This window comes from Rhinolophus ferrumequinum, chromosome X (genome assembly GCF_004115265.2).
Source record: "Rhinolophus ferrumequinum isolate MPI-CBG mRhiFer1 chromosome X, mRhiFer1_v1.p, whole genome shotgun sequence".
Classification (NCBI taxonomy): Eukaryota; Metazoa; Chordata; class Mammalia; order Chiroptera; family Rhinolophidae; genus Rhinolophus; species Rhinolophus ferrumequinum.
In genome coordinates, this window is record NC_046284.1 from 45,672,092 (window position 1) to 45,690,647 (window position 18,556).

An 18,556-nucleotide genomic window follows, 5' to 3' on the forward strand; every position below is an offset into this window, starting at 1 on the left:
GGGGCTGGAGAGCTTTTACAGCCCACTTCCTGTGGGTAAAAATTTGTGACTGCAGGAGGGAGGCTAGAGGGTTAAATACTCACAGGTTATTTTTAGGTCCATTTCTTCCATACTTTTTCTTTGAGATACTAGTTTACATTCAGTAAAATTCAGTCCTTCCGTTGAACACATATATAATTTTTAAAACAACACATATAACTATATAAGCACCACCACATTCTATCTACCCTTATGGTGCCCCTTTGCAGTCAACTCCTATTCCCAACTCCAGCCCCTGGCAACTACTGATGTGTTCTCTGTTTCTATTGTTTTGCCTTTTCCAGGATCCTTATACGTGGAATTATATAATATGAAGACTTTGAGTCTGGCTTCTTTCATTTAATGTATCCATACTGTTACTTGTGTCGATAGTTCATTCTCTTTTGTTGCTGAGATGTATTACATCCTATAGATGAAACGAACTTTTCTGTTTCTTTACTCACCAATTGAAGGACATTTGGGTTGTTTCCAGTTTGGGGAGATCATGAAAAGTAAACCACTATGAACATTCACATACAAGTTTTAGTTGAAACATAAGTTTTCGTTCTTGTGCCCAAATACCTAGGAGTGGAATTGCTGGGTTGTATAGTAGGTGTATGTTTAAATTTATGAGAAACTGACAAGCCATTTAAATTTACGAGAAACTGACAAGCCGTTTACAAAGTGACTTTTGCCATTTTGCATTTCACCAGCAATGAATGTATGAGAGTTCCAGTTACTCCTCATCTTCACCAGCACATTGTATGCCAGTATTTTTTTTTTTTAATTTTAGGCTATCTGATAACTGTCTAGTGGTATCTCATTGTGGTTTAAAATTGCATTTTACTAATAACTACTATGCTCAGCATTTTTTCGTGTGCTCATTTTCCAGTTGTGTATCTTCTTTGGTGAAGTGTCTATTCAAATTTTTTATGTCTTTTATATATGAGTTGTTTGTTTCCTTCTTAATGAGTTTTGAGAATTCTTTTCATATTCTTGATACAGGTGTTTGTTCAGGTATAAGCTCTGTAAATATTTTCTCCCAATCTTTGTCTGAAATTAAATTTTGATGAAGTCAGACTTATCAATGTGTTTAGTGTCATATTTAAAACATTTTTGCCTAACTCAAGGTTAACAGAGATTTTTTTCTTCTGGAAATCTTACAATTTTTCATTTTACATTTAGATCTATGGTCCACTTTGAATTAATTTTTGTATAAAATACAAGGTATGGGTCAAGGGTCAAGTTTCTTTTCTCTTTTTCTTTTTTTCTTTTTTTTTGCGTATGGATGTCCAATTTTTCCAGCACCATTTGTTGAAAAGATTACTCTTTCTCCTTTACACTTTTGCTTCTGGATTTATTGTTGTTGTTGTTGTTGTTCCATTAATCCATATGTCCGTCCTTTCAGAAATACCACATTGCCTTGATTTCTGTAACTTCACAGTAAATTCTGAATTCACAGTGTGTGAGTACTACTACTTTATTCTTTTTTCAAAATTTTTTGGCTATTCTAATTCTTTGCTTTCCGTACAAATTCTGTAATTGGCTTGTTGATATCTACAAAAGATCTTACTAGGATTTTGATTGGGATTGCATTGAATCTAAGGATCAGTTTAGGGAGTATTGACATACTGAGACTATTCCGTCTTCCAATTCATGATCATAGCATATTTGTCCATTTATTTAGGTATTTATTTCATCAGTCTTTTGTAGTTTTTAACATACAGATCCTGTATGAATTTTGTGAGACTTATAACTAGTATTTCATGGTGTGTGTGTGTGTGTGTGTGTGTGTGTGTGTGTGTGTTGTGTGCCATCACCTGCCTTTGAAGCCTTGATTTGTGATCTCTTTAGCAATTCAAAACCATCAAAAATATATAGGCTTCTACAGAAATAAACATCCACATATACAGTCAACCAATATTTGACAAGAGAACCAGGAATACACAATGGGCAAAGGATAGTCTCTCTCTTCAATAAATGATGTTGGGAAAACTGGATAACCCCACGCAGAAAAATGAAATTGGACCCCTATCTTATACCACTCACAAAAGTTAACTAGAAATGGATTAAAGATTAAACACAAGACCTGAAACCATAAAACTCCTATAAGAACATATAAGAAAAACTCCATGACATTGGTCTTGGATATGACACCAAAAGCATAGGTAACAAAAACAAAAATCAGTAAGTGGGACTACATCAAAATAGAAAGCTTCTGCACAGCAAAAGAAACAATCAACAAAATAAAAAGACAACCTATAGAATTGGAGAAAATATTTGTAAATCACATATCTGATAAGGGGTTAATATCCAAAATATATAAGGCACTGAAACAGCTCAATAACAAAAACTAAACATGATTTTAAAAATAGGCAGAAGACATGAATAGAGATTTTTCTACAACACAGAGACTTTTCTAAAGAAGACACACAAATGACTGACTCTGGGTGGTGAACACACAATGTAATTTATAGATGATGTGATACAGAATTGCACACCTGAAATCTATGTAATTTTACTAACAATTGTCACCCCAATAAATTAAAAAAATAAAAAATAATAAAAAATAATAAAAAAAGAAGACACACAAATGGACAACAGGAAAATGAAAAAATGCTCAACATCACTAATCACCAGGGAAATGCAAAACAAACCTACAATGAATGAGCCATCACCTCACACCTGTTGGACAGGCTATCAAAAAGATGAGATAACAAGTGTTGCTGAGGATGTGGAGAAAAGGAAACCCTTGTGCACTGTTGGTGGGATTGTAAATTGGTGCAGCCACTATGGAAAACAGTATGGAGGTTTCTCATAAAATTAAGAATAGAACTACTTTATGATCCAGCACTCCCTTTCCTGGCTATTTATCCAAAGGAAATGAAAACAGGATATCAAAGACATAGCTGCACTTCCACGTTCACTGCAGCATTAGTCAAGATATGGAAACAACCTAAGTGTCCGTCAATGTATGAATGGATAAACATGTGTTATACAGTTGACTCTTGAACAGCACAGGATTGATATGCATGAGTCAACTTATATGAGGATTTTTTAAAAGATTTTTTCAATAAATACTGTAAATTTATTTTCTCTTTTTTATGATTTTCTTAATAACACTTTCTTTTCTTTAGCTTACTTTACTGTAAGAATACAGTGTATAATACATATAACATACAAAATATATGTTAATCAACTATGTAATTGGTATGGCTTCCGGTCAAAAGTAGGTAATTTTGTAAAGTTTTGGGGGAGTCAGAAGTTACATGCAGACTTCCAACTGTAGCAATGTCTGTGCCCCTAACCCCTGCATTGTTCAAGAGTCAACTGTAGATATACAATGGAGTATCATTAACCCATGAGAAAGAAGGCAATTCTGCCATTTGTGACAACATACATGGAACTTGAGAGCATTATACTAACTGAAATAAATCAGACAGAATAAAACAAATACTGTATGTTATCACTTATATGTGGAATCTAAAAAAGCCGAAGTCATAGAAACAGAGTAGAATGGTGGTGACTAGGGGCTGGGGAGTGGGGGAACTGGGGAGATGTTGGTCAAAGGGTACAAACTTCTATTTAGAAAATGAATAAGTTCTGAGGATCTAACGCACAGCATGGTGAATATAGTTAACAATATTGTATTATATACTTCAAAGTTGTTGACAGGAGATTTTAGCTGTTCTCACCACAAAACAGAAATGGAATTATGTGACATCATGGAGGTGTTAGCTAAGGCTATGGTGGTAATCATATTATATTAGTGTATCAAATCAACACCTTGTATACCTTAAAATTTATACAATGTTATATAAATCAATTATATCTCAATAAAACTGGAAAACAAACAAACAATAACAAAGAAAATTACAGGCTTCTACTCTCATTACTTCTAGTCCATCCCATGAGAGAGTAAGCACATACTAATATATTTTCCTGGCTAAGTTTTTAATCTTGTTTATGTTTTTGTTTTTTAATTGGCCTGACACTTTCTATCTCGACTCAGTGAAGGACATCTGGCGGTCATTTTAAAATAGTTTTAAGTGGGAAGGATATTTCCTTACTTCGATTATTGCCATTGTCAGGAAGAGAACTCTTACTTGGAGCTTCCTAAAAAATACTTGGGGTCAAAATTTTATCTCCTACTAATACTGTAATATTGATTACGATTTCTTGATTTTGGAATATTAAAAGTGGTTGTTCTTTTTCTTTTCAACTCAAAGTTCTGCAAATTATAGGGATTTTAGTAAAATAAAATTATAAACCACTAGCATAGCATGCTTCCCTTTGGTTATCTCTGAACAGCCTTTTGTCCTCTGTAAGACAACCCAGTAGCTAAAAGCAGCACAAATTCAAAGACATACCAGCATTCCAAATTTTAACAACCATTTCTGTAACACTTCAGGCTCAATCAGCAGCATGTAATGTTACTTCCAAGATATCCTACGTGACTGTTTTACCTTTAACCAAAGTCCAGCAGCTTTCTGGCCTGAAAAATCTCCCCTTGTCACCTGCTACCTAACCATTTCCACATTTTCAAGATATTAGGAGGCAATGAATTTTCTGTCACATGCAGAGAGAATAATTATAACTATAATCATACCCAGTGATATTACAGAAGATAATACAAGTATGAAACAATAACAAAATGCTATTTTAAATGGAACTTTTTTGAGAATGAGAAAAAAGGACTCGGGAAAAATATATGAAATCAGAAATGAAAAACTCAATAAGAACAAAGAGTAAAAAATATGGTTAATAGGACTTCAAAGAAAATGCAAGGACTTCCTGTATCCAAATGAATTGAAAACATATTTATAAAACAAGTGGAGAAGATATGGGTGGATTAGTGATAACCAAGAGAATTCAACAACAAAAAGTGATTATTAATTCCAAGAAAAATCCAAAGTTGTAGAGGAAATGGAAAGTATCATAGTATAGCAAATGGCTCACCTGTTAATTGCATTTACATAGTCAAAGCACTGTAAACACAATTTACTTATAATGGGAAAACAAAGGGATGGGAAGAATGCATGTGTATGGTGTGGGTGTGAGTATATATTTGAAAAAGAGCAAAATCTTCATGTGCCATAGTGAAATATCAACAGATGTCTAAAACTGAAAAATCAATACATGGCAGTATAAATATTTAGTTCAGAAATAATGAGATGAACATCAAAATAGACGATATAGAGGTTAAATATGGCTGTCTCTGGAAAGGAGGAAATGGGTGAAGAGGACTGCTGTTTTCATAACAAGCTTTATAACAAGCTATCAGGGGTGACAAAAAATGTATACAAGTGGACACTTTGGTCAACATTGCTCAAGCAATAATTCGCCATAATCAGAAGTGTCTGGACACTGATGGTAACCGCTTGGAGCACCTCTTGTAATTGCAGAGGTCAAATGTGACTTGTATTCATCTTTTGCTATCAGTGTATAATGAGTATTACAATTTTAATAGTCTTTTCATTTCTTAAAATGTGTATACATTTTTGGTACCCTCTTTATTTAATTTTTAAGTCATGTGCCCAAATGCAATGATAACAAGAACATAAATGTAACCCTGCCAGAACTCTACAACTTAAGTATAGTTCCAGATTAAACAGAAGCATTAGAATTAGGCATCCCATCATTTTCAAGACTATCAATTATAGACTACTATGGAAAGCCTAATAGCCTTTTGGAGTTTTTCATTAGTGTCTTCTATGAGTCCCACTTAACTTTAAATCGCAAGACAGAATCTTGGCAAAGTAAATGAGAAGGATGGATGAAAGCAGACATAAAGATCTTCAGAGAGTAAATAAACAAGGAGAACAAAAGAAGCATTTCAAGGACATTCTGAATTTAAAAAAGAAAAAACACAAACAACAACAACAACAAAAAACAATGTGGCATTCTATGTTCAGCTGAGAAATAACAGCCCCAGAAGGCACATCAGTTTGGTTTGTGTAGCTATTAAAGACTGAATGTTTCCAACCAAAGGTTCCAGGATAAGAAACCCATAATCTGAAAAAAGGTATTATTATAAAACTATGAACCATGTTCATATGTGTACTGTTTTTGTGCAACAGAGTCCTATAGTTCTAGCTAAACATGAAGATAGCTACAAATCATTTATTAATTCATATCATGTATGACATTATTAATCATAAAGTTGCTTAGTATTGTATTTGAAACTAAATAGGACAAAACTCCCTCAGTGCTTTCAGGTACTCCATGCATCTAACCTCCTCTGACATTACCTCCAAAGTTGCACAATGTTAAAAAATTCAATAAAATGATGTGGTCAGTAACTAGTGTGTGAAGGTGTTTAATAAATATTTGATAAAGATGAAAACCAGATCTGGGAACTTAGGGTGGAATTGACTGAAAAATTAAAGTGACAGAGTTTTTTTAAAATACAAATCTTAAGATTGGGATGATAACAAGAATAATAACAGGGGAATGTATAAGAATGATATGGCCATGCAGACAATGACAAGGATTACAGATTGTGTTGATATGTACTTATTTGTGCGAAATAATGCTCAGTTAAAAATAACATCAAAATCCACAGCTAACATCATACTCAATGGGGAAAAGCTAAAACCATTCCCCCTAAGATCAGGAACAAGGCAAGGTTGCCCACTATCTCCGCTTCTATTCAACATAGTGCTGGAAGTTCTTGCCACAGCAATCAGACAAGAAAAAGAAATAAAAGGCATCCAAATTGGTAAGGAGGAAGTAAAGTTATCATTGTATGCAGATGATATGATACTATATATAGAGAACCCTAAAGACTCCACCAAGAAGCTATTAGAGCTGATAGATGAATTTAGTAAAGTAGCAGGATACAAAATTAATATTCAGAAATCAGTTGCATTTGTATATACCAATAATAAAACATCAGAAGGAGAAATTAAAAAAACAATCCCATTTACAATCGCTCCAAAGACTATAAAATACCTGGGAATAAATTTAACCAAAGAAGTAAAAGATCTATACTCAGAAAATCATAAGACACTGAAGAAAGGAATGAAGGAAGATATAAATAGATGGAAACACATATCATGTTCATGGATAGGAAGAATTAATATAGTTAAAATGTCCATACTGCCTAAGGCAATATACATATTCAACACAATTCCTATCAAACTGCCAACGTCGTTTTTCACAGAAATAGAACATATAATCCTAAAATTTATATGGGACCATAAAAGACCCCGAATAGCCAAGGCAATCTTGAGAAATAAGAACAAAGTGGGAGGTATAACAATACCTGACTTCAAATTATACTACAAGGCTACAGTAATCAAAACAGCATGGTACTGGCATAAAAACAGACACATAGATCAATGGAACAGAATAGAGAGTCCAGAAATAAATCCACGCCTATATGGCCATTTAATCTACGACAATGGAAGCAAGAATGTACGATGGAGTAATGACAGTCTATTCAATAAATGGTGCTGGGAAACCTGGACAGACACATGCAAAAAAAATGAAGTTGGACCACCTCCTTACACCATATACAAAAATAAATTCAAAATGGCTTAAAGACTTAAATGTAAGATCTGAAACCATAAAATTCCTAGAAGAAAATATAGGAAGAAACTTCTCAGACATTACCCAGAGTAAGATTTTTACTGATATATACCCTCGCTCGAGGGAACTAAGAGAAAAAATAAACATGTGGGATTACATCAAACTAAAAAGTTTTTTCACAGCAAAGGAAACCATCAATAAAACAAGAAGGGATCCTACTGAATGGGAAAAGATATTTGCCAATGATATATCTGATAAGGGATTAATATCACAAATCTATGAAAAACTCACTCAACTCAACTCCAAAAAAACAAATGATCCAATTAAAAAATGGGCAGAGGACTTGAAGAGACATTTTTCTAAAAAGGACATACAGATGGCAAACAGACATATGAAGAAATGCTCAACCTCACTAACCATCAGAGAAATGCAAATAAAAACCACAATGAGATACCACCTCACCCCAGTCAAAATGGCTATCATCAATAAATCAACAAACAACAAGTGCTGGCGCGGATGTGGAGAAAAGGGAACACTTGTGCACTGTTGGTGGGATTGCAGGTTGGTGCAGCCACTATGGAAAACAGTATGGAGGTATCTCAAAAATCTGAAAATGGAATTACCCTATGATCCAGTAATTCCACTCCTAGGTATCTATCCGGAGAAATCCAAAACTTCAATTCAAAAATCTTTATGCACTCCTATGTTTACTGCAGCACTATACACAATAGCTAAGGCATGGAAACAACCAAAATGCCCATCGGTAGATGACTGGATTAAGAAACTGTGGTACATTTATACAATGGAGTATTATGCAGCCATAAAGAAGAAAGAAATCTTACCATTTGCAACAACATGGATGGATCTAGAGAACATTATGTTAAGTGAAATAAGTCAGACAGAGAAAGATAAGTACCATATGATCTCACTTATTTGCGGATTCTAAAGAAAAGAATAAGTGAATGAACTAATCAGAAACAGTTTTGGAGACAATGAGGAAAAACTGAGGGTTGCTAGATGGGCGGGAGGGGTGTGGGGTGGGGGGGAGGGTGAGGGGATTGGAGGGCAGTCGGTGACCACAGGATGGCCACGGGTTTGAAAATTAATCTGGGGAACCTAATTTGGTGGTTACCAGAAGGTAAAGGGGTTGGGGGTGGGGGATGAGGGTGAGGGGGATCAAATGTATGGTGATGGAAGGGGAGCTGACTCTGGGTGGTGAACACACAGTGTGATTTATGGATGATGTGATACAGAATTGCACACCTGAAATCTATGTAATTTTACTAACAATTGTCACCCCAATAAATTAAAAAATAAATAAATAAAAAAATAACATCAAACTGTTCAAACATTCTGCTTCACTTATTACAGTTATACAAAATCATGAGTCTCCATTAAATGATGGAAAAAGAAATGAAGTTCTATAGAGTTTAATGTTCCTCTACCTGGAATTCTTCCTTTGATCTTTTCATGGCTAGCTCCTTCTTGGCATTTGCATTTCATCCTTTGAGAGAGACCTTCTCTAATCACCCAATTCCATTTGTAAAAGAGTACTTTTCCCTAACATATTTTCTTATGTGTTTAGTCGACTATTCCATACCAGAATGTAAACTCCTCGAGAGTAAAGACGTTCTGATTCACTGCCATATCTACAATACCTAAACACTATCTGAACATATCTAATTCATGATAAATATTTTTAATAAATGAATTTTTAAAAGGATGACAACAAATTCATGTGTAATAATTTAAGGAGTTGGTCAATTGCTAAGATTTTTGCTCTGAGGGCACAGTAAAGCTTTTTTTCAGTGGATGGTTCAAAATAAGGAACAATCTGAATATACAGAAACTGGAATTATATGTCTGTCCTCTTTCTCCCTGTCTCAGGAACATTAGAAATCACTTGTTCCTAGCTTTTTTTCCAAAAGAGTAAGCAAAGATAAATAGGATTAAATGATCACACAACAAACAAGTTTCAGAAATAAGACTAAACCGCATCTCTCCTGAGTTCCAGTATGATATTCTTTCCACACCTTTCCTATTACAAAAAAATCAGTATTTTGGTCATCATCAAATACTGGTTCTATTATGGCATGACAAATCTTAAAAGGAAGGTTTACTAGTTAGTGAGGAAACCTAATGAATTAAAGAAAGAAGTTTTACTTATGAGTATGTGGTCTGCTATATGTGAGCACTTAAAATTGTAAAACAAAGATAAATCACACATGTACAATCTTCATGAAATACTAACATTTAGCCAAAACTGAATAATGACATCTAGAAGATAGAGGTGAATTGCAATACAGTTGCTAAAAGTATTTTATAACATTGTAAAATGTCACAGATAATTAAATTTTAACACATTGGACTTTCAATTAACAGAAAGATTGTGCAGTTTTGCCTCAAGTAACAGAAATTTAAAGAAATGTTTCTCAACTATCGGGTCATGCTTTTATTTTAGGCGTAAGCCTATAGTTCTAGTAAGATTAGTGAGTTTTTTGTTTGTTTGTTTGTTTGTTTGTTTGTTTAATTTAAGGTCAGAATACCAAGAGTCACCTTAACCTGGGTGTCTGGAACTTCTAAAATTGATATGTAGAATTAGTAAGAGTTGAAAAGATTGCCAGATCACACCATGCATTCATATTTATATTTCAATCATTTTACTTATACAAACACCCTAAAACTCACAATTAATGATTATAACTGCCTCCAGATCATATACATTACAAGACAAAAGACTGTGATCCTTATATCCTCCAGCACATTCTTTTGGGTATAAAATGGATGAGATAAAGGAGTCACAAGCTATCAATATGTGACATGTAAGCATTTGCAAATCAAGCCAAAGTATTAGGTGACTAACACAGAGTTAGGCCATGCAGGGAGCATGAAAGACAATAGATATCCCTGTACTCAAAAAATTTGCTATCTCGTTGATGAGAAAAACTTTACATTACAAGCCACAATTATGTTTTACACACATATACAAAGAGGGTAAAATCATAGAAAATAAATAAATTTTAAGAGAAAAGTAAGTCTTCCCAGATAAATACCAGCTTGAATTATTAGGTACTGTGAATAGAGTTTCTCAACTTACACGTCTCACTTTTTGGAGTGCTCTCAGCTTTGGTTCTATAACACTTCAAAGATTCCAGAGGAGTGCTGAACCATGTGACAAAAGACTTCAGGTGGACATTGAAGCAATCTTTAAAGAAATCTTATTCAGCAGGCAAAACGTTTTGTTCGGTTTGGTTTTTGTTTTTTAATTCTGAAAGCACCAATTTAATTTTCCAAGGGACAGCGCTTTTCAGATGCAAATGTAACTATTTCTTAAACACTCTATTCAAATGTTAACATTATTCCTTTCTGAATGCTAATTAACAAAAGGAAGGAATGGTTCATCCTTGGTTCCTGATTTTGAATCAGTGTGAAATATTGATGTTTCCCACTTTGGTTTTGGGATTTCTGTTTTGTTTTGTTTTTTGTTTTATGTTTCCCACTTTCGACTAGATTTTTCTTTAAGGTATATTTTCTTTGATTGTAAAATATATCATATACACAGAAGAGTGTGTAAAATGCAATGTGCAGTTAAAATAATAACTACGTACTGAATGCCATGTAATTTTTAATGCATTGTCACAAAAGGAAGGGAGCAATTTACTATGAGACAGTCTGAATTTTCTGGTTTCTTGGTCAAAAATGAAAGTTTTCCCTCCTTATTTCTCTATTGACTGCCTAATCCCAAATTTGGGGAAAGTCTTGAAGTAAATGAGCACAAATATCTTACTTCCGAACTCCTGAACTCAAATTAAATTTTTTGGGACAAGGGAACATACAATTAATAAAGAATGAAATATTTTAAACCTATGCTGTTGATGTTTTTATTATTAGGACTTAGTGTCCTGTATTGTTGCTATTTTTAAAAAAGCTCATGTGAAAATTTTGACAAGGGAGGAATAAGATTAACAAGCCCAAATAAAATGTAGTCTTTAACCTGACTCTCAAGCGCAGAGGCCCTAGATACTGAAGAGTACCCTACATGACTGGTGTTTCATCATTTCCAAAAAATAATACATTGTCTTCTGGGCTCATCACCTTATGCAGTATTTTGCATTTTGGTAAAATCCTTCATTCAACAAGGAGTTACTCGTTCAATGCAGTACTAGCCACCATGAAGAAATGAACAAAAGTAGAAAAACATAATCCGGCCTTCAGATGGGGCTTAGAAAACAATGAGGAAGATAAAGCACCCACTAATGAGGCAGCTGAAAAGTATTTACAATCCATAAACAATTGCCTGTTAGTAAAGTACAGATTGAACACAGAAACTCATGAAATGAAAAGTGGTTATATTTCAAAAGCAGTTTGTAAGGCAGTTGTTTTGAACCTACAACACATTTTACCAACAGAAATGTTATAAATAAATGTTAATTGAATTTATAGGTTTGCCAAAAGAAACTCATTTGATTCACAATACATGGAAATACTGTCTGTGAATTTGCTCTGAAAATACAGTAGAAAGCAAAAGTGATGTAATACTAACAATTAAACAAAAATTAAAAAATGAAAATGATTATGAAATAGGTTTGTAAATGTATCTGGACATATTTTGAATGTTAATGCTTGAGAAAGAGCATGTTTAATTAAAGCAGGCAGATAAAGATTTCTGTGGAGATTCTGAAAGGGTCCATGAAGTTATCTCTAATTTAACTTTGAAACACACATTTTTCATTTTCATTCACTCATTCAACAAGTATTTATTGAGGATCTCTACTATGTGTCAGGCACTGCTCTAGGCACTGGGCATTGTGAGAATACATGGAGAACACTTGGGAACACATGGAACTTACATTCTAGTGGGGGGAGGGAACAATGGTGTGAACAAGTGATAAGTGCTGTTCTTTGATTACTCTGTTTAAGACCAGCATTAATTTTATATGTAACCCCCTTCATGACCAGGGTTCAAATGTTTCTTTGTTCCCAAATGGAACTTTAAAAAGGAGGGGAAAATATAGGGTACAGACATTTCCTGAGGTTTCTCACAACAACTGCAAGATGGGAAAGGAATACAGAGTATGTATGTTTGGGGGAAAGATTAGCTCAGCTATGATGAATGAGAGAATAAAATGGGCATGATTCCTTTGAGGAGATATGACATCAGACAAAAGTCATCAAGCCTTGCCATCACTCATGGAGAGCTTGGGCAATGTTAAATGTAATCTGGAAGGGGAAGTAGTCTGTATTGGGCATTTAAACTTGTACATTTCTTTTCACATCCTTCCCTTCTTCCCTTCCACCCTTTCTTCCCTCTTGTTCCCTCCCCTCCCTTCCTTCTCTTCCTTCAAGCAAACATGTGTTGGTGATTTCCAGGCACTATACTAAGCATGAGGGGTACAAAGATGAATATGACACAGTCCTGGTCTTCAAGGCGTTTATAGTCTAGAACAGTGTCCCTAACTCAGGGATTAGTTATATCCAGAGGGAGTACTTGCCTACCAATCAGAATGTATACCAGGCGACATGCTGGAATAGGGTCCTGGAAAGGCACTGCTGTGCCAGTAGTTATCCTTATCGTGGCTGGACAGTGGAGAGGGGCTAGAGTAGTTAGGACAGTTAAGTGGGTAAGAGAATTGGGGGTGGGGGGTGGAGGGTAGGGTGGAGTGGAAGGTTCAGGACACTATTTATCAAGTGGTAGAAAAGTATTAGTCATTTTAATGACTGTCATTTAACAATGATATGACTGTATCAATGAATAACAACGAAATCCTTATCTCTACTTACATGAAATGATTAGGAAAATTAGGCACTGGTTGCAGTGAGATTATGTGAGGGAAGCTTTCCTGAGTGAGTCTTGAGGAAGATGATTGGCATTAATTGGTGACTGGAAAGGGGAGGACATCTAGACATTAGAAATAGCGTAAGTAACAGTGGAAACAGATAAATAATATACAGAATGCCCTAAAGAGAACAACCTAACTGGAAGTGTGGGCAGTGAGAATGTATTGTAATAGAATGAGGGGTGAATTTGGAAAAAAAATGGGTTGTGTGCCGCGAGGGAGTGAGAAAGAGGCTTGGTTGTGGTGTCAGTTGAGAAGAGGGAACCTTATATGCTAGGGTTAGAAGTTTAATTCTGACAGAGCAGAAAAACGGGGTGGGGGGAGATACTTTATGTAACCTTGAGCAGGGAATTGTATGATGAAAGTGACATATAAGGGAAAACATTCTACTGACTGACTATATGGAGACCCAAGAAGGGTAAGACCAATTTAAGAGACTACTTCAGCAATTCTGGTAGAATTGATTAGGACATGGACCAGGACAGGGAATGTGGAAATGAAGAGTTCAATCTGAGAGCTATCGAGGGACCATGTGAAGTGGAGAAAAAGGAATCGATGATAAGCATAATACACATTACATCTTAAATATGATAGCTGTTTTTGTAAACATCCAAAGGAAAATGCAAGTCTCTAATACTAATTCCTTTAAAATAACAAATTTAGTCATGCAATGATCCTATTAACTTACAAAACAAAGATTCTAATTTTTGAAGGCAAAGCAGTGTGAACCAATAATCTTTTTGACACTAAGAACAAAGTTGCTTTATGCCAACAAGGAACAGCTTTAAGTTGAATTTTTTATTGCTCATTTATATTAACTTAGAAATCTTACATGGTGCAAAATCATTGAAATTTGCGTGACATCTGCTAGATTTAATTGTTCTGATGTTTTGTTTACTTACTAAAAGTCATTTCCAAATGAAAGTTTTATCTTTTGAAGGTGGGAACAAATGCTTGATTTTTAACTGAGTCAATTTTCAGTTGACTCCTAGGATAACAGGGAAGCTTTAGGAGCCTAATTAAACCATGCATTTGCTCTAATTACTTTAGCTGCAGGCTGCATAGAAACAAAAGCAGCAAGCAGATCTGTTCTGTGTGCAGCAGTCAGGCATCTGATGGTTGTTTTCTCCTGCAGAGGTTTTGAGTAGCATAGAAGTAAAGAAGCTGAGATGCAAAGCCATCATCTGCAAGTGGTAGCTGCAGCCACAAATCACAGGGCAGCCCTTATTCCCGCATAGTGTAGAAAGCATCGTACATCGTCCATGATTTTACTTATGTCCAAACACGGAGAAAGCAATCAGCACCACTAGCATCATTGTTGAATATAAAGGGTCACACCACATTTTCATCAACATAATTGGATGTTAGCTTACAAAAAGTATAGAGTTAATACTTAAAGGACAATTTATATATTGGGCAAAAATAATAGTGCTTTTATACTAATTACTTTTTCCTCTTAGGCTTTATTCTCTTGAAAAATGTCCATATTTAATGCAACAGCTTAATTTTTAAGTTAAGGTAAGTAAATCCATACTTCTATTATCTATTTTGATTTTAATACAAGTGGATTTTAGAATATTGATGATCCATGTATATGAGGAAAAAAGCAGATCAGTTTTTATTACCACTTACTATTCAATTCAATTCAACAACTGCTTTTTCAACAGGACTCACAAGAAACCCCATTGAAGGCATATTTCTTCATTAGATAAAAACTGTTTTAAAGGTACCGTGGCTGTATTTATCCATTTACCTTAGTTTCTCGGTGTAAAATACCACTTGAATTGCTTGTTTTCTCCCCTTAGCTAAAGTGGCAAACAAGTTAAGAAATACTGCAGGTTTTATTACTTTTTATCTGTTGTTTTAAAAATCTGTGTTTGAGATTCTTGGTTCAGAGTCCAAACTTTACAGAAGTTAAAAATTGGATATGGAAAAGAACTTTAGCTTTCTGGGGTAACTTGTCCTAAATACATAAACAAAAAATTAAGAGACAGGAGCATTAAAGCAACTATGTGGTGAGTTCAGGCCAAATACAAAAATCTCTACTTTTTTCCTAAACCATGTACATGTCTGAACCACCCCTCCACTTTATTTTGCCTACAGAAACCTGACCTAAACTAAACAACTATTCTATATCATTAAGTTGTCCAGGAAGATGAAAGTTTAAATATATGTCAGACAAGCTGCAGCATCTGGTGCAATTCGGTAATGATGATGGTCTCTTCTAGAGAGCTTCAACACTTAGAACTGAAATGTGGTTAACCTATGTAAAGAAAATAATATTCTTCTAGTCACACATTCTCCCTATTTACAATACTAATATTTGGCCAATCCTCTCCCATCGTAGGAAACATACAAAATAAAATCCCGGTATGAAACATCTCACTATATCCCTAATTCCCTTGTCTTGCAGCCATATATGCAGCCAATGATGAACACAGTTAATCTTTCACTATAATTGGTTTAAAATTATTTTCACACTTCTTTTTTTCAAACACATTGATTAGCCCTAGAGGTTTCACCCTACGTAGGGAATAATGTCTTACAAAGTATTGCTTAACAGTGCTACATAAAATTTAACAAGTTTAGATGCACTCTTACAGTTTGTTGATATGAGAACAAACTTAGTTCTCTCTTTAAAACAGCATATAAGCTTAGATATATGAGATAGTTTAAAAGAAGTTTGGAAGTGATCATAGTGATGTTTGTGTATATCAATAGCTCCCTTCTAAACAGCCCTACAAGCTTCATTGTGCCAGATTTACACACCTTTCAAAATAGAAGAGAATCAAACTTAAGTATGTTGTTTTTTATCAATAGACTGGGGAAAAAACTTGCAACAAATATGACAAAGTTGTGATATCTTTATTATGTAAACAAGTTACACACAGTAAGAAAAAACACAAAGAATCCAAAAGATAAAGCAAAGAACATAAAAAGACACTTTAGAGAAGATAATCTATTGTTTTTTATCTCACTAATAAGCAAAATGCAAATTAAAACAACAGTAGAATACCATTTGACCCATCTTACCAATGATTTTTTTTAAATGATTTTTATTTTTTAAATAAGAATGTCCAATTCTGGCAATCAGTGTGGTGACAGGGCAAGCTAATATATTTTTTTGAAAATAATGTATCAAATATTCATACCTTTTAACCCAGTAATTCTATGCCTGTTTCTGTCCCAAAGGAATAATTCTAAGCATTAAAAAAAGCTATAGGTACAAGATGTTCATTGCAGCATTATTTATAATATTGAAAAAAATTGAAAACCACCTAAATACTTCAAAGCAGAACAATGATTAAGTGCATTAATACACAGCTACCTGGAGTACTTTACTGAATTTTAAATGATGTTTAGCCTTATCCATAGTAATATGGGGAAATGTTACTAGGTAATGTTAAGTGAAAAGAACAAGATAAATTATATACGTTGTAAGCCTACCACTCCATAGGAAAAAAATTCTATAAAGACATGAGGATTTTTAAACCTATTATTTTCAGTATTTTCCAAATTTTATTTAACTTGCAGTTTAATGTTTTTCAATACATTTTAAAATGTCATGTTTTTCCTCAAAGCACTTGCAAATGCATTGCCTTGTTTTCAAAACATTTCTCCGGAAAGCAAACCCTGTGCTTGGAAAGACTTGTGAAATATCATAATACCTATTACAAAAACTCAAATTATTTTATTCATTAACATTTTGGTTATAAGTGTAAGGAATCTTCTACATATGTGACTAGGCAGCTGAAACATGTAGGTAGCAGTTCCAGTCAGGGCTCTCTCAGCATCCACACTCACTCTGCCCTTACTCCCTTCAGAAACCACAGCTGCTTCTAGCACCTGTGAATATACTGCCCTTATAAATCCCTGGCAGCAGAGGGAATGTTATGATTGTTTCTAAGATTTCAGAAACAACTAAAACCAATTTCCTTTTTCCCAAAATGGGAGCATCAGAAAGGAGCCATTCATCCAAATATGTTTATTCTGTTTCCAAAAGAGAACAAATTCTTAAGACAGCAGAGATGGGGTTTATTTTTATAATGCATACATTGCCTATTTACCATTAGATTTTATAAATAATATACTTTGCAGCATCTACCCTAGGGCAAAGGTGAACCAACATTCCATTCTTTTAGAAATACCACGTTTCTCCCTTCCCCCCACTTCAATTTGCTGTTTGCAATTGTGGTCACAACTTTCACATTTTAATGTAATACCGACCCATTTCCTAAAATCCCAGTGAAAGAGAGAGAGAGACAGAGACAGAGAGAGACAGACAGAGAGATTGAAAGAGAAACACTTCAGAAGGTTGCACTTACACTCCAGCAGTTTTTCCAGAAACGAGGGAAGCAGTAGTTCTTATTTTTGTGGTACCAAGTTGTAGACTGAAATTCGGCAAAAATCTTTTCTTGATGCGAGGGATGTGAAATATGTTCTAGGATTTGTATTCGGCATCATCCTTTATTCTAGGTACGAGCATTTCTTTTTCTAAAGTTTTTTGGTCTTGCTCAAGGAAAGGGAAACTTAATATTAATTTGAAATTCTCTTAAAGGCGCCTTTCAGAGCATCTCCCATGGGAAAATATCACGACAGCTCAACACTGGTGTTTTTCAGTAAGAATTTAGTCCGATTTGTTTTTAAATATGGCTGTATACTTACTTTGCAGGCCCCCAAATTTGTGCTTCCAGCTATCATTAATCAAATAGCCAGAAACACCATCTTTAGCCAAGCTGCTTTTCGTGGGTTGGAAATGCGCTCTGATTAAAAATTATGTTCATTTTGAGGGCATCGCTGTTTTTTGAGGGCAAAGCCTCAGCACCGTTTTTGTCAGGGCTGGAGCGGGCTCAGGAGTGCCTGCAGCGAGGTGTGCGGCAGGTTTGAGGGCCCTGATCGTTAACGTTTCCAGAGGGATGCTCACACTTTCTCCCTAGACGCTCAGCTCACCGTTCGCGGCGGGAGCGAGTGGACCAGACTGTGAAAAGAATAGAGAATATATATTAGGGACACGGAGAGAAAGAGTGCGATCGGCTAGGTCTCCTGGTCACCGTGGCTCAGGGCTTTGCAGGAGTTTATCACTACTATTAACAGCTACTTGGAGAGGGTTGTTTACCGCCTCAGTGAGCGACAACCAGACAGCGGAGCCTACTCAGGGACCCAAGCTA

At 34.9% G+C, this 18,556-nt stretch overlaps 1 protein-coding gene across 1 annotated transcript in view; it reads right to left on the reverse strand.

The window, feature by feature from the left end:
- Positions 1–16,992: 16,992 nt before the first annotated feature.
- COL4A5 (collagen type IV alpha 5 chain) overlaps positions 16,993–18,556 on the reverse strand; it is a 370,566-nt gene continuing 369,002 nt past the window's right edge. The window contains exon 42 of the mRNA XM_033112875.1: positions 16,993–18,366. Coding sequence (XP_032968766.1) covers positions 18,330–18,366 — 37 coding nt within the window. The 3' untranslated portion in view covers positions 16,993–18,329. The remainder of the gene's footprint in view (positions 18,367–18,556) is intronic.